The sequence below is a fragment of the Falco biarmicus genome, chromosome Z (assembly GCF_023638135.1).
Source record: "Falco biarmicus isolate bFalBia1 chromosome Z, bFalBia1.pri, whole genome shotgun sequence".
Taxonomy (NCBI): Eukaryota; Metazoa; Chordata; class Aves; order Falconiformes; family Falconidae; genus Falco; species Falco biarmicus.
The window spans coordinates 2,275,325-2,301,520 of NC_079311.1; the positions used below are offsets into that span (position 1 = coordinate 2,275,325).

Below are 26,196 nucleotides of genomic sequence, written 5' to 3' on the forward strand. Positions count from 1 at the left end.
TACTCATGCTTTACTCATTTCCCAACATGGCCATTACTGCTTTCCAATTTAGTCTTCCTAAATTCCCGCTTTGAATTTGAGGTCATTTAGAGTGCAGATGCTGATGAAAATTAACATAACGGTAATCCGCAGCTAGTACATGCAAGGGTATAAAATATGCTGTGTATTCAAAGAACAACACGTTATGTTTCACGTTCTATCGCGTTGATTTATTACCAGCTGCATTGTTAAGCAGTAAATCTGGATTTGCATGCAGCAAACAGATTGCCACATTTTGTTCCAAAATTTAAAATTTGTGCCATTTTAGCAAATTTTATCTTGGTACACCTTTAGTGAAGCAATAGGAATACAGCCATGGCAGCACACAGCTCAGTTCAGTCAGTGCCTGAGAAGAGAAGGGCTTGCAACTGGACTCCTACTCTTGCCTGTAATTCTGTCAATCCACAAGACAGCTCAGGTATGTCTCTGAGCTGCAATCACAAACATAAAATGCTGCAAAGACAGTGCATCTGTCACGTGCCAAACACAAGATGAAGAGTCCGTACCTGTTCCTTCTGCTCATGCAACTCTTGGAAGGGAGAACATTTAATATTTTTCAAGTTGTACAATCGTGATCCAAGGTATGCTCTTACTGGAAAATGCTCTTCTATAGTCCTGCATTCTCGTTGTTCTTGTTAGTAGAGAAAACCAGATGGGATCCCTTCTCTGATCTGCACTTAAAAACCACCACCTACACCACCCTTACCTTTCATGCAATGTATGCAACAAGTACAGGTGGGGAAGCTTGCCAAATGTTAGAGCCATCACCCATATCATTTAGATAAAAGGATAAAGCTCCAAGGTGGAAGTACTGTTCTATACTAGTAGGCACAACTATAGCATAAGGCATATTTAATCACTATTCCGTTCACTCCCAATGCACCTTCCAGCGCCTCTCCAAGGGAGAAGGTGTACAGACTTGCCATGGTTGTAAACTCCTGCCAGAAATTCCTGCTGCTGTCTCCTCAGCCACCTGTGACAGCCATTACCTACTCTGTCAACCTATGTCAAATCCTACAATTGCCCATCAGAATGACTGAATTGTCAGGTTGAAAGAAACCCTTAACAGTTCACCTAGTCCAACCCCCACCCCCCCCGCCCCCCGCAATGAGCAAGGCCATCTTCAGCTAGATCAGGTTGCTCAGTGCTTGAATGTTTCCAGGAATGGGGCACCTACCACCTCTTTGGGCAACCTGTGCCACTGTTTCATGATGCTTATCATAAAAAATGTCTCCCTTACATTGAGTCTGAATCTATCCTCTGTTAGTATAAAACCTTTATCCCTTGTCCTGTTGCAACAGGTGGTGCTAAAAAGTCTCTCTTTCTAATAAATCCCCTTTAAGTATTGAAAGGCTGCTGCCGTTTCAGGCTACTTTAGCACCTGCATCATTTGGTAGTATCATCATTTCACTTCTCTTAGTCTAGAGCTTGGAGCAAAGACCAAGTGCAAGAAAAGACTACTTTCCCTGACATCTCTTCTGACAGAGCTCTGTTGGAACTTACTTATTGCTCTTTGAAAATGACACTGTTCAGGCTGAGAGTTTAAGGATGACTTACGGCAAAGCTTTAGCAAGTGTGTGTGCCCAAAGTTATATTCTCCCCTTCCTTCCCACAACATCTATACCTTGGCCAAATGTCACGGTATTCTTGGTTTCTCATGTCTCTTTTGCATGAGAAAAAAGAGAGCAAAGAAAGCAAAATAGCTTTAAGAGCTAATATGGGAAAACAGTATTTTCTTCATGTCATAGTAACTGAGAAGAGGTAGCAATTTCTTCAAAGCCAAAATTTTGAAAAACAAAGAACTCATCCTGAGGCAAACACACATCTAAAGCAGTCATTTCAAAACAACGGAGATTTGTCACAGCTTAAAACTCCTGTTTTCAGATACTTTCACTGGAGGCAGCTGTTGAGCGGCCCCACCATACGTGGCGCTTACCTCTGCCTACAATCACTTCTCATGCTTGCATACAACCTAGTTGTTGCTGAACTAGTATTGCCAGCAGCTGCTAAGAAATGTTATTTACTTTGCTGCTGAAGTAGCACTGTTGAGCAACTATGCAGCTAGTATGCCATGAATATCCTATAAATGTTGTATTAAGTACAAAATAAAAACATCCCTAACTAGGAAGTATCCATCAACAACTTGCACTTAGGACAGAATGAAGAACTGCTGCATAAAAAGTAATTTTAAAGTTTGAACAAATGACAAACAGTAAGAGGCCTATTTGTCTGAAACCCTTCAATGATAAAATGCTGTGAACAGGACTGGCATCTGCAATACAGTGCGTTCATGTCAACAGTTTTAGGATTCTCCATGGGTTGTTTCACTGGTATTCCTAGCCACAGCTAAATGTAAGAGATTACTAAGAATTAATCTGGTAACTGGAACAGGTTGGGATGAACTGCAATGTGTGAATATCATACAAACACCATTATTTATAATACAGTCTTATAAATATGAAAGCCTAGAATATAATTGCTTAATATAAAAAGTTATCAGATGACTCTCTGCATATTTTGAACATGTATACACCTGACAGTCAAAACTCAAGACTCTTTAGGAATTTCCCTCCCCCCAGTCTAGGAATGGCACCTTTGAAATCCAGAAATGGGTTGCTTTGATGCTATGTTTGGAGCAGTATTCACATTTAAAGTTACAGAAATAGATATTGCCTCTCCCCAGATCTCCTCCTCAGTTTAAGGCTGCTATGCATGCACAGTATGGTCATCATCATACAGCTCTGTACCCCTCTGAACCTGCCTGGTTTACAGCCAGGGGTATTTATTTGGCCTAAACTGGAAAAATCTAGTTTTCCTGGCTCCAGATTAGAAAACAGTTTTGGATGAGTACTTCCAATGGTGATTTAGACATGCATCTATATGTGAGATAATACAAAGCTAATAACTCATAATCACTTTCTTTCTAAATGCAGGGTAATCTGGATCTATGAAACAAGTTTTTCAAACAAGAATAACAACAGTTATATAGCTTTTACTCTATTTTACTGCCAGTCTAGCTACTTCTCATCACACATAGTTTCAGAACAGTAAGCATTGCTGACAATTCTCTCAAACACAGAAGGTCCGGTGGAAACATACCTGTCAGGCAGTATACTAGATTACTAAAAATTTGCAAAATTATAGAATAAATGCTAAGGGCAAGCATTACTAAAGGTAATCTAATATTTATTAATATAAAGTATAATCTAATTTAGGTGTTTAACTTTCAGAATGCTGGAACCTGCTACTTCCTTATCTGCAGACTCCTAAGAACCTAACTCTTCACTTAGCTGATTTAAAAACCTTGTATCAAAATCCTTGTATAACAGCAGCAGACCCTTTAGAATCCTTTTCCCACAATACTGGAAAAAGTTGGGGAATGATTAACCTGGGATGTAGAGGTCAAAGTGAATAGATATGATACTTTACACAGAGCAGTCCAGGTTCTTCAATCCCACATCTGTGCCTTCCAAGCAGCTAGCCAGACATCACTACAATTCACCAAAAGGGTTGTCGATCATTGGAACAGGCTGCCAGGGAAGTGGTGGAGTCACCATCCCTGGAGGTTTGAAATACCTCTTTGTATTTGAAATAGTATTTGAAATATCAAATATCAAATTTGAATTTGATCATCTGAAATATCAAAACTTGAAATATCACAATTTGAAATATCAAAAGGTATTTGAAATACCTTCGAAATAGCCCTGTAGATGTGATACTCGGGGACCTGGTTTACTGGCAGACTTGGTGGCATTGTGGGGTTAATGGTTGGAGTCAATGATCTTAAAGGTCCTTTTCAACTTAAATAATTCTATGATTCTATGAATCATGGTCCCCTGCCCTTATTAGTACCTTAAAAATAAAAACATTGATAGATCATTTGAGGAATTAAATGTTTAGGCAATAAACGCTGAATGTAACTGCTGCTAGAAGTCATATTTTTATTATATGAGTGCAGCTATCACAAAATGACAGTGATACTTCAGACAGCAAAAACTGAAAATACTTTCATAACATATCCCACACTCACAATATTCTTCATTCCTGTAATAGTGGTGTTATTGCTATCGCTAGATTTAACTTTTTTATGTTTCTACCTTAGATCAATCAAGCGATAAATTAAAAAACTTTTCAAGTGCATGGTGTAAAGAAAGCTCTCCTGAAACTCAGATATACAACAGACACCCTTTCAAGAGTTACATCAGGAGTGTCAGTACTGACTTGACATTAATAAATACAATGTCATCTGGAGTTAGTTACATTATGATCACTAATATTGTACATGATGTTCTGTTTGCAGGAGGAGGGCTGTCCACTAAAAGACAGGCTATCCAACATGTGAGAAGAGACTTGATGACACTTTCCTATCTTTTCTTGCCAGAAGTTCTTCCATGCTTTGCTGTTTGGTAGTGGGGCGTATGGGACACTCTCCAGTCGCTACTGTACGAACAGGATGCTGAAGGCCATCGCGACACAGCAGACAGCCACGTAGGGGCTCTTCCGTTCACCTGAAAGGAACGAAAAAACCCAAACTAAACAAAAATTCAGGCATGACTAAACAGATGTAGACTGCTCCTAGCCTAACATGATAATTATCCCTTTGCACATGCAAATTAATATTTAACATTTTTAGCTGGAGAAATGCTATTATGACCACAGTTGTGTATGGAGGAAGAACAGGCAAGAGAGTGGGAAAACTAAGATGCAGGATAGAATATATATTGCTAAATAAAGAAGAGCTTTAAGCAAAGGTCAATGCAAGGGCTTCTATCTTATTATAAACCATCTTTTCTGAGATGCTATTTCCAGGAAAACATTTGGGGGGGTGTGGGTGTGTGTGTGGAGAAGAATCTACTGCTGCTACCTCTCAGCATCAAGAAGAATCAGGAGGCAGGTATTGGAAAGCTGACCAAGACACCAAATCTTCTACTGGTCTAATTCCAGTTCTGGCTAAGGTCTATCACTGCTCAGAAGCTGTTCTGTGTCAGCTGAGGTGTACCACAGCGCTGTCTGGCCATGACAGCTGCTATATGCAGCATGAATCTTCTACGCATGGTATCATGCAGGAGCCAGCTAACTGGGAGGGGGAGATCACAGCAGCCCAGACACGGCCAGATGTTTGCCTTTTTTCTCTGCTAGAGAGACATAACATTGTTAGCACGTGGAGAGGGTCTGGTCCACAGATTTTCAGGTTAGTGACAAAAATGGTCAACACATTACAGAAACTGCACAGACACCTCTATTTCTGACTCCTTCGAATTAGTGTTACAGTTTTCCAGGGCAGACCATGGGTGAAAGTTACATTACTCCAGTAACAGACTTACAATTGGTGGCAAAGGCAATCAAAAAAGATTTATTCCCACCCATTTGGCCCACAACAAAATGTTACAGAGGTCTCTTGCTCACCAAATAAACTACAAAAAAAAAAAAAGAATCTTAGGTAGTGAACTGTAACACAATCAAGGGAGTATTAGTAATGTTACTCAGACTGCTATCTATTCACATGGGCACTTCTCCCATCTAATTAGCCACGCTTTTTTACTCTTCTGCTTAAGCATTCCTCTTCATGAATCCACTGACTTCTCCCTGGAGAGCAGAGTCCCATGCACTGGATCGTACTTCATGCCTACAAAACTGTCAGGAAGTGTTAACACAGCAATGCCTCTTTAAAGTGAGAAGATTCCTGGTTTTATGCATTCAGAAGCATAAAGACAGAGCTGGAGCTGTTTGCTTTACACAAAGTTCAATTTCCTTTTGCTGTGTGAGGTCTCTTGTCTTACTAGAAACCACCTTTTCTGAGATGTTCGTTTTCAGAGAAACATTAAAGAAAAAACCTGCCAAGGCTCCCAAGTTTATCATTAAGGTGCAATCCTCAGAAAAGAAGCTGTCTCCTAACAGCAGGACCTTCAAATACAGGAGGAACAAACTTTTCCACAGCAAAAGAAAAATAAAACACTTGTGACACCTGCCATAAGTGGGAGTGCCTGCCACAGTGACATTACAAGATGTTGTCATGATCTGGCATATATTTAATTAAACTTCAAATAACTGAATGAATTAATGCCTGCAGTTTCACATCTGTTTAAAGTAAATTTTTGAGGAAGTCCACCTCCTACAGTTTAGAGAATTACAATTTTCATATGGGTTATACTTTCCTGCTCTTCGTTTTCTTGAAAGAGAAATCACCATGTGGCAGGATTAAACATAATTTTGCACAACTCTCTAAATATGTAACGACTTGCTGGTTATTAAAATCTTATGCACACGTGAAAAGGTTGTTTAAACATACTGGGCAAGTTAAATGTAAAGGAAGTCAGTAGGCATTTTCATTTATAAAAGCCTACACTTTCTACATGCCTTTTTGATTAACACAATGATAGGAACGATCTTCAAAGTCCATTTCCCATCCAGAGGATATGGTACCGTTATGTAAGGAAATGTAAAGCAAGGAACATTAAGATGCTACCTCCTCACCTGCTACTCTAAAACAAAGTCAAACTGGACCACTCAATGCTAAGTTGAAAACAAATTAAGTGCTTTACATGAAAAATAGAAAACAAAGCAGTTCAGTATGGGGCACAAGAGTGCATGCATTACCTTGGATGTAGCAAATGCAAACATGTCAATATGTTAAATGTGATTGGAAAGGAAGACTATATTCCAGGTGAACCGTAGTTCTTAACTTCATCAAGTTGACAGGGACCTCATAAAAACTCATGTACTCTCTTAAATAGTTTTTAAAATTATTTGCTGTGCACAGCTAACAGAAAAAATATGCCTGCACTTAAATAACTAAAAAGAAGATGGCAAGCCAAGGTGTTTTCTTCAACCTTGAACAAAGTTTGGTGCAGCTGAATTTTTAAATTTGTTTTTGCTAGTATAGCTCAAAATTAATTTCTAACAATGGCCACCTTGCCAGTCTCTTTCAATTGCAATATTAAAATTGGTTCTGCTATGTCTATGATCTAAATAGGGCAGTATCTGCAATCATTTTAACAACAGATCTTCACAAAAAAACTGGGTTTTGCGTAAATGCTTTTTGACATACTGAATAATGTATGTCACCTCCCTTTCAAACCTGAGAAGGCAGAAAAGGGAACCATGCATCTTTCCTTTAGGTTCAATGACAAGTAGGAAGATCTACAATTACAAGTTCAAAGTTTCTGCTCAGCATTAACAATGCAATTTGAAGAATAGTTTTGATGACAAATTTGTAATTTTTAAAAAACCTTGGATATATGTTAATGTTAAGACCGAACTTCTGTTGCATATTGCCATTCCCTTCTCAAATTCAGATTCAGAATAAGGATTAAAATAAATATAAACATGAATGTTAAGGGGAAATGTCTAAAATCAGATAGACCTCATCAGCCTGCATATAGATGCCACTTGACACCAGCAGCCTTGCATAATTCAAAAGCGCACAGAAGCTTAACTACAGAAAGGAGAGAAAAAAAGACATTTGTGATTAAACAGAACCTTCCTGCAATATGAATTCCATGTTTTATTACTATAAGGTAAATATCTGGCTTTTGTCAGTAGTTCATTAGAATTTCAAATACATAGCAGTTTACACGGGATCATTGATTTCTTTGTATGCTAATAAGAAGTATGCCATGTATGCCCTTGGTTATTTCACATACTAAAAATTGCAGAGCACGTACAGGAATTTACATTAGAAAATGCAGGCTTCCATGATGCTAGGTAAGATAGTCATGTGGCCTGCTACCTCCACTATATTTCATGGAAGTAAAACCTGCATTTTTTAAGATGATACACGAGTACGGGCTTCATTGCTACAAGGAAACATTATCCTCATAAATAATGCATACTCTAGAATAAGCACTGGTGTTAAAAGATTTCAAACAAAAAAATAATTACCAATCCTGGCGCATTTCCAGAAAATTCCCAATAATCTGTAGAGATAAAATAAATTCATTAAGCTCTTGGTTTAATGAAATACTTTAAGTCAACTAATTTTCTTTCTTCTGTGTTGAATGAATCCTAATTAACTGTAGTTTGTCAGCTTGACACTCTTCTCAACATCACAAAACACCAGATACCTGCATAGAGGGTTACAGGCGATGAAGTATACAAGTGGTAAAGTTCTTTCTGAGTCTAGCAAGGGTTTTTTGCATACAAAAAAAACAAAGATGCTTTTATTCAGTCTCTGTTTCAAGTGTAAAGATTTCATCAGAATCTACATTCTACTTTAAGGTACCCCAGACAGAAAATTATGTAAAGAAAAAAACAGAACTAGAAGAATACTGGAGTAGGAAATACCAACAGGCCTCCATGTCATTGTATATGGGAAAGTCTTTATGTTAAGGTTTTGAAGCCAGTTCTCCAGCGGGTGTGAGAGATGATATACCTGAGTACCTTAAATTTAATGCTTTGTAGCCTACCTTGTATTTCCCTTGGCAATAGTAAATAAAAAAATGCCTTTTCTAGCAGAACACATTCATAAGTGTAATCTAATATAGAATACCTTTGTTGAAATACGTAACAAAACAGTTCTTCAGGTTTGTTTTCACTCTTTTACCAAGGTTTACTTTGCTCACGTCTCTCTAATGCTGCTTGCCCAGGGCATTAATTCTCACAAGTGGATCAACAAAGGAGAAAAGCAGGATTCAACTATCCAAAGCACATCCGAAGATATGTACAAGCATGTATGCCACAAATTTGTAATTTCTCTGTGTAACTAAAATAATCTCATACCAACTGCTCAAGAGGAGCAAGAGAAGAGTCCGCTTTAGAATCTGTGGAAGAAGAGGGGAGGAATACTGAAGCATCCTGAACTAGAAGCCAGACTTCAGCCTTTCACATGTTGGTCAAAACTGTGTTGAAAGCTTGTCTACAGGAAGGTTTCCTTCATAGCATGACCAGTTGCAATGCAGTAAAACCACCTGGATTCAACTATACTGTCTATTTATAGATTTATGGACTAAAACCCCCATAATTATTTTTCCTCCTTATCCCGATAAGTTTATCAGCAGTAACTTCAGCGTACATAATTTGTGGGGTTGTATCTACTACCTGCTGTGATGGCAGTTCTTCAAGTGCTTTCCCACAGTGCTCTGAACCCGTACCCACAATGATTTGATTATCTATCTTCCCTTGTCTTGGGCTCTGGCAATTGCCTTCTTTTTTTCCTGTTTAAATGCAGGCAGGTAGTTTTGGGCCACTTGCTCCTGCACACTTCGTCAACACACTCTGTACTTTTAAAAAAAGAATTTCTGAGCTACTTCATATTTTATGGCCTCTTTTATGGCCTTAGTTTACTTCAGCATTTCTCCCTCTTCCCATTTATCAGCCTCCCCTTTATTTCTGAAATAAAGGTCTGGTGTCAGGCAGGTGAGAACCAAGTATTCCAAGGGGCAACAAGTGACTAAGGTCTTCAAAGTCAAAGTGAAATGCTTTTTGATGGGCGCTACTCTTGCTAACCAATTTATTGTGAACAGCAATCAAGCGTTTTCATTTTTAGAGGGTTTTTTTTTTCATTTGTGCTTTAAATCATTTTACCTCAAGCCAAAAGTATTTCTGTATAGTCAAAGCTATTTTTTTCTGCTTTTATATAGCTCCACAAGCAGAAGTAATAAACCCTGCATGAAGACCATGGCTAAGAGGTCATACAGTAAAGTAACCTGCAGACATCTGTGTAGTTTTTGAAGATGCGTGCAGACAAAAAGGCATGCATGTGTAAATCTTAAAGAACAAAATACACATCCCCATAGTGCTGTGTAGATGGCACACAAGACTCTCAAAACTGTAGTTACCCTCTGCAAAATTTTTACAGATTGCATGCTGCAAAACCAACACAAAAACTTCCACAGCCCAGCCTCATGTTGCATCTCTCAAATACTTGCCCAGAACCTCAAAGAAATAAAACATTAGTGTCCTGTTCATATGCATATTAGAAGAATCTTATCTGGGAAAAACAGTATTAACTCCTTCAGGCAGTCTACAAATCTGTTGAAATTGCCTCACAATCTCAGCAAGGGAATATTTCTTTGCCTTCTCAGGGTTTTCTGACCATGTGTAAAGTTATGATTAAGTATTGTACATTGTCCCTCGCCCTAAAAAAAACCCTTGGTGAAAATATGGATTTTCCTTTATGATGTGGGTGGTACAGCAGAGTTAGAATGTGGGTTTCATCAGCTACCCTTACCGCAGTTAACAATTTATGACCTTAAAGTCAGCACTGACATGACGACTGACAAGCCTTCCAAAAGATGACAACAGTACTTTTTTAGAGGCTTGTGCTGCTATTGGAACAGCTCAGTACATCTGTTTGTCCACATAGTTTTCTGCTGAGCAAAAGCAAATTGAAACCTGGACCTTCTAAACAGCTACAGTCACAGCCTCTGAATGAACTGGGGAGCTCACATTGAAAGAAAAGCCTGTGCTGGCCTTCTGCTTTGCTGAATTTTTCTATTACTGTTCCTCTCAGGTCCACAACATGCACCTCTTGAAGTCCAAACCTGTTTGACTATCACAGAAACAATGCTGCCTTGAATGAATCTGCTCCAAAATAACCCCTCCTGCATGAAAATGAAGCAACTACTTGAAGTCATTTCACTGTTTCTTATTCTCCCTTTCATGCTCATCTTCATCTCTGTTTCGACGCAAGTGAAGTCTGTCAGTCTGGCTTGCATACCTGCTCTTTTCTGGCAGCCACAAGACAAATGTGCATGAGCTGCTGCATATTTCCTGGCTTTCAGTGTTAATGTTAAAAGCAGCGATTATGAAAGTGGTGTTGGTTATCTGGAGAACAAAAAACCCTCAGAAATGAAGCCCAGTAAGAGAAGAAAGGGTTAGTGGGGCTTTAGACTTTGGCTGCTAGACTGGGAGTGCTGCGAAATGCAGCTGCCATGTGTTTACCAGGACAACTCTGCTGGCACCGCAGGAGGGAGTGTGAGAGATACCCCACTGCAATGCTTATGGCAAGTCAAAGGAGATCTCCACTGCATATAAGCTAACACATCTTTCTGGTTGGCAGGGAGGAGAGAATTATGTTGTGGTACACATTCTCCTCTAAGCATGAGACAGTAAATCTCCACTTGCTTTCCCAACCTTAAACACTTTTGCTTCAGGACAAAGCACATGGAAACACTCAAGACACGTCAGGGAAAATGAAGGTTTAAAATTCTGTTTGGCTTGGTACGAAAAGACACATTTTGGCAGCCGAGTCGAGGGGATGAAATACAGTGTTATGAGGATCGGTGACATCACTTTGCAACACAGTCTCTCAACCAACAGAAACATGTTTCTTTACTTACTATCAACAGACCTAAATCTTCAACAAAGTTACCACTCAGTCAGAAATACAGTGAGCAACTATCAACATTTCTCCTTTCTGTCACTTCAATATTTTATTGCTATTTCTTATGCTATTAATTTGGAGCAGGGATAATGAGGTAAGATCATCTCTGTGGTAAAATGAAATATCACTAGTATTTTATTTTATCCAGTACGTCTAGACATTTCCATTTGAGCATGGAATATGTTAGCAAAGAGGGACAGGGGTTTAACAGCATATGAGCTCCACGTAAACATCTACCATTCAGGAAACAAATTTCATTGCTTCCAGGCCAACGTTTTATTCTCCAGTACAAAGTAGTCTACATACATATATATATAAAACAAAAATAAAATAGTATGTCCAACATATATATAAATACAAACCTACAGATCAAACACCCCAACTCCTCCACTGTGTCAGCACCCTTTGAAAATGTTTTATGAAGAGAGTTCTATTGTATTCCAGAGAGATTTGCCTCAAGAATAAACAGAGTAGCTCCAGATTAAAGGAAATACTCCTTGCCAAGAACAGCACTAAAATTTTAATCAGTAAAATAAATATTCTTACTTCTTACTGTGTATACCTCATTGACTATTGTGTTATCTCCAACTAGCAGACACCCAAATTCCCCCTGCCCCACCACCAGTCCTTCATGAAGTCATCCTTTCTTTCAATCCTTACTTTTATCAAAAGAAATCTCTCATGTCAGTGACAATCTCATGTCCTCATATGAAAGGACAGAAGCATTTTCACGTTAGAACTCCAAATTCTAAAAAAAATTTTTAAAAAAATTTTAAATTTAAAAGCTAGCATACTCTGGCTAGCTTACACCGCTGCAAGAAAACTTGTGTGATAAAACAGCAATTCCAGAGGTTAATTTCAGCAAAGGCTTTCAGAAGACAAAACACTCAGGGTTCTTGGTGACAAGAGTCTACTTAAAACTTGACACTTTTTCTGAAATCAAATGCAGAAGTGACAGAAGATACTTAGGGAAAAAAACATTTTCTTTAACAACAAATGATCTAATGGAAAAAGCGGCCAAGTCAAAACACCCAGCGCCCAAAAGCCTGTCTGTTTTTTCCACCTAGAACATTACCAGCTAGAATTACCTCCTACTTCTATAAATATTATCTATCTCCTTTGTATTCACTTTAGGTAACAGTATTACTGTAATACTGTGGATGGCCTCAGTGGTTTCTAGGTCAAAACTGCCCAATCATTACTTTAAGACCACAGCAATTAAATCACAGTTCTGCATACTGTTGATTGCACCCAACATCCCATCACATTCTTTATAGCACAAAGAAAACTGGTAAGCCACTAACAGCATGAGTAAGGCATAGATTTGTCTCTGTTGGTGTTCCCATTTCCCTTCACCCCAAAAATTGTGCTGCCAAGCAGGGTAGAGAAGAACTGTTTTGCCACAGTATCGGCCCCACAACATTAAGCACATTCCATGAGAATGGGGAACACAAAGGAGAAAAAACACTCATCACCTAGGAACATGTGCTTCATGAACAGAAGTCAGATGAAGTTGGAGTGACTAAAGGACAAAAATATAGGTTAGGTTTTGTGGAAGCTTTCAAAAATTCTTCCTTCATCTTAGGGAATACAAAACAATGACTTCAAGAGACCATAGAAAAAGATAGTGTTGCTGACCTTAATATCCATTTTTTTAGTTACAGATTATTGCTAGCGCTGTTTCAAACCTGAACCTCCAAAATGCTGATCTTGAAAACAAAGAGCTAGCTTCTGCAGTTCATGTTTTCTTACCTATCCTAAGAACCAAAAATAAATCATTACAGCAATAGCAGCATGTAGGAATTTTTTTCTTTCTGTCAGTCATTTCTGTACCTTTAATAAGTATCTAACAAGAAAGTTATAAATCCAGAAAATCACTAATAAAGCAGTATTAGCTGGCTTAGGTAACAAATTCTCACTATACAATTGCAAAATAAGTGCTTGCAAATACCTTAGTGCATTCTATTGTAAGGTACAAAATGAAGTTTTTTATCTCTAAAGAAGAGAGAAATATTTAAAAGTAGGATTTGTATTATCACTAGAGGATACTAAAATGTTGCAGTTAAAACCAAACAGCTTGCGTATTTATAAAATGATCAGATTACATACCCTGTCTTATTTTTGTCCAGTAAGCTGGGAACCAAGGATCTGATATAGGCGCAGGTACATATGAGCAGCAAGATTACAGTCAGCAGGCTCTGAAAGTTGAAGATGGCAGACTATGGAAGAAAATTAGAAAAGAAAAATTACATCTTCACAGTACAAAACTTCCCCTCACTGCATAAGCTGGTGAAAACAGGTGATCCTGTAGACAATACCCACTAAAACCAAAATAAACCTACAATGCTAGAAACTCTTTTTAACAGCCTCTTGCACACAGTGATGGAAGAACAAAGTTTTCCTTTCTCAATCCATCCTGAGAAGGGTAAAGAAACAGCAGGCAAAATGGTAACCTTACCGTTTTGCTCCCAGGGACCTGTTCCAAAGCCAGTTTGTGGAAACCCATTAGCAGCAGGCTAAGAGTTACAGAAAACAGATGTTCTGTCCTGGCCAAGAACACGTTTAAGTGCAGTCTGCATCCAAAGAGTATGGTGGTGGTGGTGGTGAAAGTGGAGGTGAAGAGTATTTGACAAGTAAACCAGTGGCAGCCAAGGCAGCGAATCACAAGAAATATGTAGGAGGATTGTTAATATACTGTTTTATGAAGACTACACCAAAAAATTCCACAATTTGTAGAAATACATACAATTAAGCCCACCTGAACTACAGAAAAGATAACTGATTCATTTTATCTTCAAATCACCTTTAGATTTTAAATTTAAAACATCCTCACTGTTTTAAACTTACGTACTTATTAAGTGCTCATTTTATGGAAAATGCTGGAAGAATGGGGGAATTGCATTAGGATGGAGAAGTGCTATTGTTTGATAGTAAAACTGATCTGCCTACTGGCAGTAAGAAAAAAACAGTTCCTGAGAAACTGCTGCATGATCTGGCTATTTGCTAAAGTTTAAAGTATCACTAATATGCAGGAAGTGCATCTCACAAACATTTTTTTTAGCTAAAGTCTGAGTCCTGTGTGGCCAACATCTTTAATCATTAACTTAAAAGCAACCATCATTGCTTATGTGAAGCAATCTTTTCCAGAAGTATAAACATTATAGGGGGAGAGAAGGTACTCATGTAAAGACTGCTGTAACTCCATAACCAAGTGCCAAACCTGGCAGAAGGATGGCTGATGCTGATTTCTAGTGAGTGCCACATTACCATTCCAATGAATGATGCACTAGCAGCATGGTTGGTTTTTTTTCCCCAATAGATGCACCGGAATTTTTAGTGGAAATATTTCCCTACTAGTCATTGTGATTTTAGCTTCTAACAATTAGTCCCAAATCTGAGACTTAAGATTCTTCTTACAATGTGAAAGTAATTCAGCTGCATGAAGCACGATGCTGCAGTTTTATTGGTTTGTGGTTTTTTCTGTTGTTGTTTGGTTGTTTTTTTAACTTAGCATGTCTCAACTGACATTTTGGTCAACAGGGCCAGGTAGTATATCAGGCAATTGCTTACTTCAAACAGCCTTATCTTCTCTGCTCAGCTACCCTCTTTTGCAAATCCTACTCGGTCTGAACTCCAAAAAAATGGCAAAGCAAATATAGTAAATTAACTTTTATTTCTGGAGTTCTGATCAATTTTTGTCTGAATATCCCATATTATTTTTGTACTGCTTAACCCAGAAAGCTGTATCTAATTAAATGTAAATATTTAGCACTTATGAAGGGATATTACATTGCAGTTTCCTTCTTCAAGAACACGATGGGATTTAAGAGCACATCACAGCTCCCATTTCCATAGCCTGGGGCACATCCCTGTTGATCTATGTACACTTTCCTACTATGTCAAAAAATTCTAATGTTTTGAAGCTCCGATAAGCAATTTCCCTAGATAGTTAAAGAGACATAAAAGAAAGTCAGTATCTCAGTTCAGTATTGCACTAACAGTAAATTAAGAGAGAAAACCAAGAAGCTCTAGTAGGAACAAAGCCACTGGAACATCCACAGCCTTTCTGATACTGGGATCTAAAACCTAGTGACAAAAAAGAATAACCTTAGCTTACACAGAAGTCTCCATCAATCACAGGAAGCAATACTAGAACATGTGTATAACTGCCAGCCTGAATACATGCATTAGACAGGGCTAGATACACAAACCAATGTAAATGTCTAAGTTAACGGGGTCCAACAGGCGGCCCATGGGTGTGGAGCTACCCATGAGGAAGGAACAGCACAGAGAGGCTCAAGGAGCCTCTGCAGGCTGTAGGAGAGTTTTCAGCATCCCGGAGGGCATGTCCTCAAAGGCAGCACCAGCCACTGGCGTGGGTGCGCTACTGCTCCCTGCTGCCTGAAGCTGGAGCCCTCTTGCATCAGCCATCCCGCAGGAGCAAAAATTCCCAAGCCAGTTCCCTCGTTCCTCACGCCCTTTCTGTAACAACAGTCTGAGAGACAAAAAAAGGGACAGGGTGAAAATGTGATTAGGGTGCAGAGAGAAGGTAAATAGTGGAGGAAGCTGAAGAGCAAATGGCAACTACACACAACAACTGACATGCAGGCAGGTTTCTGCGGTGAGTGCGAACATGGAGAGGGGATGTTACACAGCTCAAGTACAGCGGTGATACACCGAAAGCCAGCCCTCAAGTTCTAAAGGTGAGGCTACCTGCTTTTCTGCTGATCCACAGCATTAGCTAAATCATGTTTAGTGTTCTAGCTTAGCTAGCAGAGTCATCATTTCTGTTGTACCATGTTGTAAATAACGACAGATTATTCACAAAGGACAAAACACTGCCCATCATTATTGGTAGACCCTTGCCTTTGTACTAGGCATAAGGTTTTGCCAACTTCAGAATCCAGGGAATTCTCAATTCTCCTGCAGAGGCAACTCTTACGACCTACGAGAGGCAGCATCTCCTGGCTCCTGCACGTCTAGGAACGTGATGGGGCCAGACCCAGGAGTGGCTGCCTCTCAGCAAAGCCAGATACTCCCTATCAACTGATTATTTTGATCAGTCCTCTGGGACAGACAGCTGCTCTCAACATCTCACAGTGCAGTGCCTGCCAGAGCTTGGTTCCCATGAATTCCTGCAAGCTTTCTCCTGCAGCTGCTTCCCAAGGAGCTGGCGGTATCGGGTACTTCAACATATGAAAATGGCAGAAGGGCACACTTGCTTCCTCTTAAGCAGGGATTGTAAATGTATACTCATGAAATGTGTTATTAGTCAATCAATAGGGGCAGTATATAATTGTCCTTTGTTGGGCTCTTCATGTGTTTCTCCAGATACGCAGCGTAGGACGTCACTGTAATTACAGACGCCCTTCCACCGAAATGTGCTCTGAATTATACATTTATCCATACAGTGACTTTAAAAGAACAGACGTGCATATTTTAAAATTTGTTTACAATTCTGAACTGGAAATGAAAGTTTATTTCTGAAGTAGATGGCTTCACATTTCACATCTGAAGTAATTCTTAGGACCCAGCTGAATTTACAGAAAAGGGTGATTTACATCCGGCTGCTCCACCTGATGTAATTAAAGGTTGCTGTAAGAGTCATACATTACTCAAAATCCTTTCAAAAAATAGTGCATTCACATACCAAGCTATTTGGAAAATGTAATGTAGGTGGATTGCAGTTAATTTGATTCAACTGCATTCCTCTGATCCAAATGTAGTTGGAATTCTTCAAACATGTTGACTGGCTTAATGTAGATCCTACGATCCTCATTCCCATTATAAAGAAATTTCAGCAGATTGAGAACATGATGCTATCTCTCAGACTGTGTCCACACACTGGTGGAAAGATAACTAACTTCCCAGACTCAAACTGCAAAGGCAGAAAAGATCACCACTGGTATTATATTCTTGGTTTAGACAGTACAAGCTATGGCTGACATTCTACATCTGTGTCTGGCACATTTCTGACTTGGTGGAAATACCTCAATAGTTACATTCTCTGTTACTTCAGTAATTACACTTTTCCCCCTCCTCCCTCTCTTGTGTGCTGTCTCCAGGTAGTTGTGGAGCACTATCAAATCACCTGCAGCGTTAATGAGGTATTATATTCAGCTGAACGTGCAAGAGCAAGTTTTTTCATAAGTCTTTAGAAATTTAAGACCATGGATGTTAGCTTTGAGAGCTACATGCCCAAAGGCTCTTTTAAATCCTTCAAAAAATCAGCCCTTAAAAAAAACCCCCTCAATATTATTTCCCTGATCATATCATATCTTACTAAAAGTAATTCCATGTAATACGCCATAGGAATAAAGAATGAATACTCTTGGAAGTTTTCATGTGTTGAGATTAGCAGTGGTGGCATGCATTATAAATACTCATGTGAATATATGGTAGTTAGAAGACAAACTACAGCTAGGGACATTTGAATGTGTTCCCATCTGAGCCCACATCTCAACAGCATAGCTGTCAGTAGAGAGATACTGGGGCAAACAGAGAGTTATAAGGAAAGAAATGGTCTCCAGTTGCCTATGGAGGATGCCATCGGTCACTCTGCTGCAACACAGGAGCAGGGGATGTTGTGACAGCTACTTTTACTGGAGTTTCTAGTTCATTTCTGGAGGGAGGAAAGGAGGAGTTTGCTGATGGAGTAAAAAGAAATTCATGGAACAGTATACGGTAATAAGATTTCAATATAATAAAGTATAATATACTTCAGTTCATTTAGAGTATGTATGTATGTAACTGAAAAATGGAATCACAATGGGCTGTAACGTTTGCACAGCCCCTCTCAACCTGCTCACGACAACGTTGTCACTCCTGCAATTTAGGCAACATTAAATTTACTACAGCTGGGGAGAAGAAAAAAAAAGAAAAAGAGGCAACTCAGAGTTCTGGTTATCAACAACTCTTGCACTTTATATGAGTATTTAATTCCATGTGCTGAAAGGAAGGGCACACTCAGATGACTGCCTAAATTTTTAGTGCTCACTAGTAAATGCGTATTCAACCTCAGCAGACACAGCTGTAATAGATGCAAGAATCCTAAACTATGTCTACAGTGAAAACAACAGCCATAGCCAAGACTTCCTGTATGTGCCTCGGCACTTTTTATTCACTCCATCACTCCTACACTCTCTGATTCGGATACTGTTTTGTTCCATGTCTTTGCAGGCAACACCACAGAATTACGAACCACTTAATGATGCAACCCTTGGGTAGCACTGTAATAAATTACATCTTAACTTCTGATGCGACTGTACGTGTCATGGAAGGACCCACTGAATTTCCCCTTGTGTCATACATTTACTTTCACTCAAAATACACCATGTATCATGGTTCTATAAAAGCTCTCCCAATTTATCTCAACAGACTGAACACTGAAACCAAAGATTTATCTTCCCTAGACTTCTAGTATTTACAAAATGATTACTCCATCTCTGATTGCAGTGCAGCCATGATTTCATCTGTGCATACTATAAAAAGAAAGGCCACTGTAGTGCCAGCAAGCTGTTAAACTTTGCCCCACAGTTACTATTACAATAATCAATTTCTGTGGGCAAACCCAGACAAATTATTGGAATATCCTAAAGAAATGATAACTTCATTTGTGCAATATGCAGTGGAATATACAGTCTTTCTAGAACAGTTTTCTTTTTTCCTCCTCAATATTATACAATTGATGGATGATTATGTTCTGTGGAACCAAAGAAACAAATACTGATACCCGACTGTTTAGCTGCAATTGTCATATTAACATGTGAGCAAGACCTTACACTGTAGTTAAAGTGTGGTTAAGCAAGAGCTGATAAAAATGAAAAAGCCTACATTAAAACAGTAACGTAGGCTTCAAATCTCATCACAGAAAACTGAAATAAATCAATGAAAGAGGTCCTTAAAAAACTGAAAGAGGAAATCAATGAAATTTTAATGAAGAGGTCCTTAAAATACTGAAAGAGAAAATGCTTAGTATCACAGGTTTCCACTAGGTATTGCAATTCTTATTTCCCCAGTCTCAATCTAATTTTTAGGAGTATAATATTGAAAAAAAAAAAAAAAAAAGGAAATAAAACATGTAGCACTACTCCCCATCTGAAGATCAAAGAAATTGCTAGAACTTAATTAAAACATGTACATAATTATATTATTTTCAACCTATTCAGAAATAATTTGTTTTCCCACTGCTGCCAAATGCAATCTGATAAAAATGAATGAAAATAAGAATTTGTAAAAGAGGCATGCTAATTAGTACTGTAAAAAAAATACAGAACTTGCAAATCAGTTATGTTTGAAGTGATTATTGGCAAAACTACTCTGAAGAACTAAGCAAGAGGTGTTTAGACATAACTGGTTTGTGCTTTGTAAGTATCCAAATACCATCGAGGTAGCAGTTACTAGTTGTTCCAACATGAATAGGGTTTTTTACTTTGAGTTTACTGGACATTCACCCCGGTACTTACTTTCCGAAGAATTTAAGCACGGTATGTAATGCTCATTCACACTTCTGCCTAAAATATTCAAAGTTCTGTCTAAAATATATATTTTTGCACTGATAAAATTTAGGCTAAGGCTTTATTACAGTAATAGGGAGTCTTTCCTGCAGACATTTCTTGAAGTATACTGCCCAAATTAAATGGGAAGTATAGTACATAGGAATGAATGTATGCTTCCTGTCACCTGAAGACTAATACATCTGTTTAAAAGTAACCCATCTCTCTAAACAATTAGACAATGAATTAACACATGGAAGCAGTTATCTTCTCCTACAAAAGCTTTTGACTTTAACAGATTTAGTTTTTTTTACTGCAATTCAAATCTACAGACCAACAATGAAATGATACCTCAAGCTGACAACGCTGAAATTCCATGCTCACTTAATTCCTCCTTCTTTGCCCCAATACCTAGAGAAGTTTCAAAATTGAGCTTTTGGTGTGAGCAGCTAGCAAGTGCAGCACTTCACCAAAAAATCTTACAATAAAAAACTAAATTGAAGTTACAGTATCAAGCTTTTTTATCAGGGCTATTGTAACACATATGTGTATATGTCCATATATTTACTAAACATAGACTTGTTAGATGTAGCAGTAAATGCTTAAGATACCTTTTCCTCCCCACCTTCTTTGCAGATTATATAGCTTGCAATTTTTTTGTCTGCTGTCTTCCCCCATTAGATAACAGAAACAATTTCTATAACCCTTTTATTAGGATGTTGAAGCTAAGCATGTTCTCTAGAGTAACATGAGACTAAATAGTTTCTAGAACTATGAATGGAGAGGTGATACCCAGCCATTACCACAGAGCTCTCCAAAAGGACATAAGTCTTGACCTGCAGCTCTTCTACCTCTCCTGCCCTAAAAATGTGTACATTGGAAATTTCTAGAGTGCAGTTGAGCAGGAGAAAAATTATCTGTGTAAAGAAAAAGGCATCTTTGGCCACGATGAGTAAGTTCTGGTTTCTCTTGCTGTTCATTGAAGAAGTATGCCTAATTATAAACTTGTACCATTCCTGTGTTTTTGGTAACTGATCAGCGTATTTCTGTCAAATCATTTAACTCTCCCTTCTGGAACAGTATGGAACTTGCGTACCATACTGTTTAGTTTCTTTACCTCATATTTACTAGAGAATCATAAGAAACAGAAAAACTGTGTGTGTGAATGGAAGATGTAAGTCATTCTAACATGCCAGCACATTTTCAGTCAGGTGACATCCCCACTCAAATAAAAGCTGGATAGAAAAAGCGTGAGTTTGTAGCAGAAGGTGCTACAGTAATTTGAACATAGAAGGAAGTCAAAGTTCTCAGAAAGTAAGATACTGAAATATTTTTGCTTGGTTGTATTGAATACTTTGACATTTGCAATTCAGCTAACATTCTATCTGCTGGTATCTGAGGAATTTACCAAAATAATGTTATAGGAAAAGTTTTACTGTCATACCAAACTCACAAGCAAGAATCAAAAACTAACTACAGATAGGGCCCATAGCACAACAGGAAAAAACCACACGCATTCTATTTCTCTGAATGTCTCTTATTGCCACAGAAAGCCTGTGCAATTCAAAGCTGAACTGCATTCCTGAACATCCTTACAGAATGCCTGAAAAGTTGCTGCATGCATTCAAGAGATGGTATGTTCCTTCTGTTCTAAAGGCTGCACAAAAAGCTTATCTTTTAATTTACCAATTAATTTACTAAGGATTTAAGTATACTGTTTATATACTTCTTTTTTTGACCATTAATAGTACAACCATCTCCTTAAAACATGAAAAATAAATACTTGTCTATCAGGAAAAAACATACGTAGTTAGTCAAGAAATAATGAAAAGCTCTACTAAGTCCCTGATGTCCCATGGCACCCAACAGGCCTACAGCCCCTCTGTAGGTCTCTTTGGCAGAGTTCAGGTGTGTGGCTTGGATTCTAAGCATCTGTAAGACAGGTATAATTTTCAGCAAGATGCCAGCAGTTTCCACTTCTCTCCCTGGTCACAAAATCAAAAATGAGAATTTTTGGTGAGTTTGAACACCAAGCTCTGTGCATCAGCAGAAAAACTTACTCAACACTGTAGCTATTACAGCGGATGCACATGGTGTCTAATGCTGCAGCCAATGAAAAAAACGTATTGTGACATAGATTATTTTATGGTAACTTCCTTTTTTGTTCAACTTAAAGTGTTTGGATCGTGAGTGGAAAATCTACGGTGTAATTCATCTACAATTAGTCTGCCCATTATTAACTTCAAAAAGGCTGCAGAAAAATGTGATCCCCACTTTTCATGCTATTACTAAATAAAATGAAGATATTTAATAGTAGACAGAATGCCAAAGATGTTTAATAAGGACTGCTCGGCATTTAGCAAAGAAACAGTTTCTCACAACTGGTGTCATTCCTGGACTGTTTAGGTATGTGGTAAAAGTAGAAAAAGCAGATTCATTGCACCCTAATCTTTCCAAATCTTTACAATGGCAGAAGAAATAATTTCTTCTGTTCTATAACCACAGAAGCAAACTATTGATGATATATGTTGATGATATATTTTCATATCATCTTGTAAACTGGCAGAGAAGTACCTATACTGAATGCTTCACGTAGTAATTACGACATGCCTACTCCACAGTAGCATTACAAATGCAGTGACAGATGGCATGAGATTTACTAAGCACCAATACTAGTGTAGTGAACAACATACTTCATCGTCCCTTCCTAACCACGGTGCATCTCCTGTTTCTCCCTTCCTCTCGCCTTTCCAATTATCTGACAAGCTTGTTATTCTGATAGGAGTACACAGACAGCAGATTCTTCTTGCTTTCTCCTCAATTAGCAGGTTTTGCTCCTACTGCTAGGGGCATGCCAGAGCAGCCGCGGGAATCAAACAGTATCCAGTGCAGGGACGCGAGTCAGTTGTTGCACAACTGGTGACAAAGGAGGTCCTAACACCTTCTTGCATTACAGCTTTGGCGCAAGACTAAAATCTTCAGATTTCCAGTAAAATCAGATTAGCAAGGTAGCACAGGCTTTATCAGATGAAAAATTTGCTACCGCAGCTGTAACTCCCTGAAATTCCAATTGCTTCTTGTTCAAAAAATTCAGTGGCTGATGGCATTATAATACTGACATGCAAACGTTGTTCACCATTACTCTAAAATAAATTCACAATACAAAGACACCTTAAGACTCTTAAGTTGAACTAGATGTTTATAATCCTATTTACCTTTAAGCCATGGTAAAAATCTATTAGCAATTTTGAATTAGGATTGATTCCTCCTTGTAACTTTGAATAAGCCAAACACAACTTTGTACTTGAAGACTCCTGAAAGCTCTTTTGCAGAGCAGTGTCTCAGATTCTGGTATGTTTATATCCAAGAGCTTGGTTTGGATCAATATTTACTGATGAATGTTTTTACAATTGGTTGTATGAGCAATTCCCCTTCCTTCTATAAACACTATGCTAAGACAGCAACAAAGATTAGTACAGAAATGTTTGTCCTCATGGAAAGTTCCCAAATCAATTTTTTGGCAGTAAAGTGGGGCTCAAGGTCAGTCCTAGCCAGAGGGTGAAGGGAAAGAAGCCATCTTTGTCAAGTTTTCTGCAATTCTTTATTTTCTTAAACACCAAATTGCAATTACATACACAAAATATATCTACAAAGACGTTTTTTGTACCTGTACTGTTTGGCTCTAATACCACGTTTTTGCTACGAAGGAAAGCGAAGACCACCCTTCAACAGGTGAGAGGCTTATCATTAATTTTAACTACTTTAGGCTTCTTCCCCCTTTCTGCCCACCATGCCACATGGAAATTTTTCAACCCCACTAGGGAAAGTTTTGTTGAGTTTTCAGATACGTTTCGAATCAACAGCATCAACTGACACAAGGATTTATGAAAGCCAGTAAACAATATATAATCTGCCTCTAAATAAATTAAGCAGCTGTGTCATTAGACTGCATCCCTTCTGTTTCCAGTATTTTTTAAATCCATTGAGCATCTTCTACGTGCTTTCAAAGTTGTTTTAAATTAAAATAGTAATTTTTTTCTACCTACTGGCAGTGAACAGGAAAAAAACACAGGTTGCATTTTCACATGAAGGAAAAGATAGGTAGAAGACAACATATATGTATCTTCTGTTTGGCAGAAGCTGGCTGTCACCCAGCACAAGTTTTGACTTGCTTAATAAGGATATGGTAAGGAAGCCCAGGAGACAATGGCATGGAAAATTCCAAGGGGTAGAGTCCTTTGGAAATTACGCTTCAAAAAGCATGCTATTCACAGAGCTGCTGGTTTGCCACAGTTACAGCTCATTTTCTTTGGAGAAAGAACAAACTGGAGGTGTAGCTTTACTCTCTTCCATTTGACGATACACAGACAGAAGCTCTTTCCTATCTCACAGTCAAGTGTGAGCTCAAAAGAACGTGTCATTAACTACAGCTCATGACTGGTAATCTCACCAGACAACAGGTTTTTTTTCCTAAAGAACCACGACACCAGAGGTAGAATCATAGAGAATCCAAAGTCCTGGATATGCCATGAGGGCTACTGTCTTCCCTGCAGAATTCAAACACTGCAAGACTGAGGAATCTTATTTTCACCTCTTTTGACATCAAATCACAAGAAGAATCTCATTAAAAGGTTCTTACTTAAGGTTCCTTGAAGGATACAGGGTAGCCTCTAACAAGCAACATGGACAAATGGAGAAAAAATTCTCAAAAGACCTCGTATGCTTGCCATAATATTTTTGCTAGATATAAACAGTGTTATAGTGAAGTGCTAAACTGAGCAATATAGATGTCACATTGATCATCAAGATTTTCTTGCCTTTTTTCTACAATTTCAAATCCTTTTAAGTACTATGAAGAACAGCAAGGTGTTGCTGTACTTCTACAGTATCTACCTTTCCAAGGCACTGATTAGAGGTGAGTTATTCACTTCCCTTTTGTCTCTTGTTTTCTGTAACCATGGTTTAGATCTTCTGAGATAATTTATGCCTCTTATCACGAAAATCCCTTTGTTCACTGCTTGAAGCCACAGATTAGAACAGGTTCATCTAGAAGATCTGCCAAGGAATGCTCAGGTGAGCAACTTCCAGCAATTTCCTGCTGGTGACAAGATCTGGAGCCTAGAAACATTTTTTGAACTGAACCGTAAGAAAGTTCACAAGATATTAATCTTTCAATGAATATGCAGGAAGTATAAAAAGATTCAGTGGTAGTTGTAAAATATACATCCCTGGTGATGGATAACCTGTCAATGGCAGGTTGGATGGGGCTTTGAGCAACCTGATCTAGTGGATGGTGTCCCTGGCTATGGCACGGGGGTTGGACTAGGTGATCTTTAAAGGTCCCTTTCAAGCCAAACCATTCTATGATTCTAAGAAAAAATCTGAAAATGCTAGTCTTAAAATAATTCTGTGTTGAAATAAAAGTTAAGTACAAATCTTTATTTATACAGGGAAAGCACCCCCCCTTAGCTATTTGTTTTTCTTTTAAATTTAAAAATCGTGTATCTGCATGGCTCAAATAAAGACCTTTAGCTTAGCTGAGAGAGACCATTTCAGAGTACAGCTTTAGCTCTAAACCACATACAAATCTTCCATTCGTATCCTCTGTACGTAAAATGAAAAAAAGGCAGAAACCATAGGAAGCAAACAGCAATGTCAGTATGCCTCTAGGTCAACTCCATATATATATCACTCATACTTTCTGTTAGCAAACAGGACTAGGCCTCTGAGGCTACTCCTAAGAACAAGAACAGCAGTCAATGTCAGGCCTTTGCCTGCTGCTCAAGAAGCAAGATGTCAAACATAGCCACGAAATCGGGGGAGACAGAAATCCTGAGAGACAGCGCACTGCCCCACGGAAAACCCAGGCTAGGCCGCATTAGACAGAAAACGTGTCAGGCTGGGGGTAGGAAAGGCAGCAAGGGGGTGCAGACATGCCCGGTTCAGGTCACTGCTAGGCCTGCTGCTAAGCAAGGCCGTACGGTGGAACTGGCCTGGGCTCGCTGCCCCGCGACAGCCGCGAATACCCTGAGGGCGTTCAAAGGCCCGCCCCAGATGGGATATGAAGGGCCCCTGGGGCGCCAGCGGGCCTGGGAAGCCTCGCTCGGCCAGACGCTGCCGGCCGGGGGGCACGGAAGCCGGCAGTGCCGGCGGGAGGAGGCCGGGGCCGGAGCGGAGCAGGCACCCCCCGCCCGCCCACCGCCCCGCGCTTACCATGGCGACCCGCTCGCGGACACATCACACTTCCGGCGGGCGGGGCAGGGCGGAAGCGCATTTACGGGGCGCCCCCTCCAGGGCATGGGCGGGGCCACCTTCGGGATTGGAGGTTGGCCATGTGAA

General features: G+C 39.0%; 1 protein-coding gene across 1 annotated transcript; it reads right to left on the reverse strand.

The window, feature by feature from the left end:
* Positions 1 to 3,966: 3,966 nt before the first annotated feature.
* On the reverse strand, positions 3,967 to 26,144 carry TMEM167A (transmembrane protein 167A). Its single transcript, XM_056324191.1, has 4 exons — positions 26,071 to 26,144; positions 13,472 to 13,581; positions 7,921 to 7,955; positions 3,967 to 4,547 (listed from the first exon to the last, which is right to left on the reverse strand). Exons 1-4 carry the CDS (start codon positions 26,071 to 26,073, stop codon positions 4,477 to 4,479), a joined length of 219 nt encoding a protein of 72 aa, XP_056180166.1. The 5' UTR covers positions 26,074 to 26,144; the 3' UTR covers positions 3,967 to 4,476.
* Between the last annotated feature and the right edge of the window lie 52 nt (positions 26,145 to 26,196).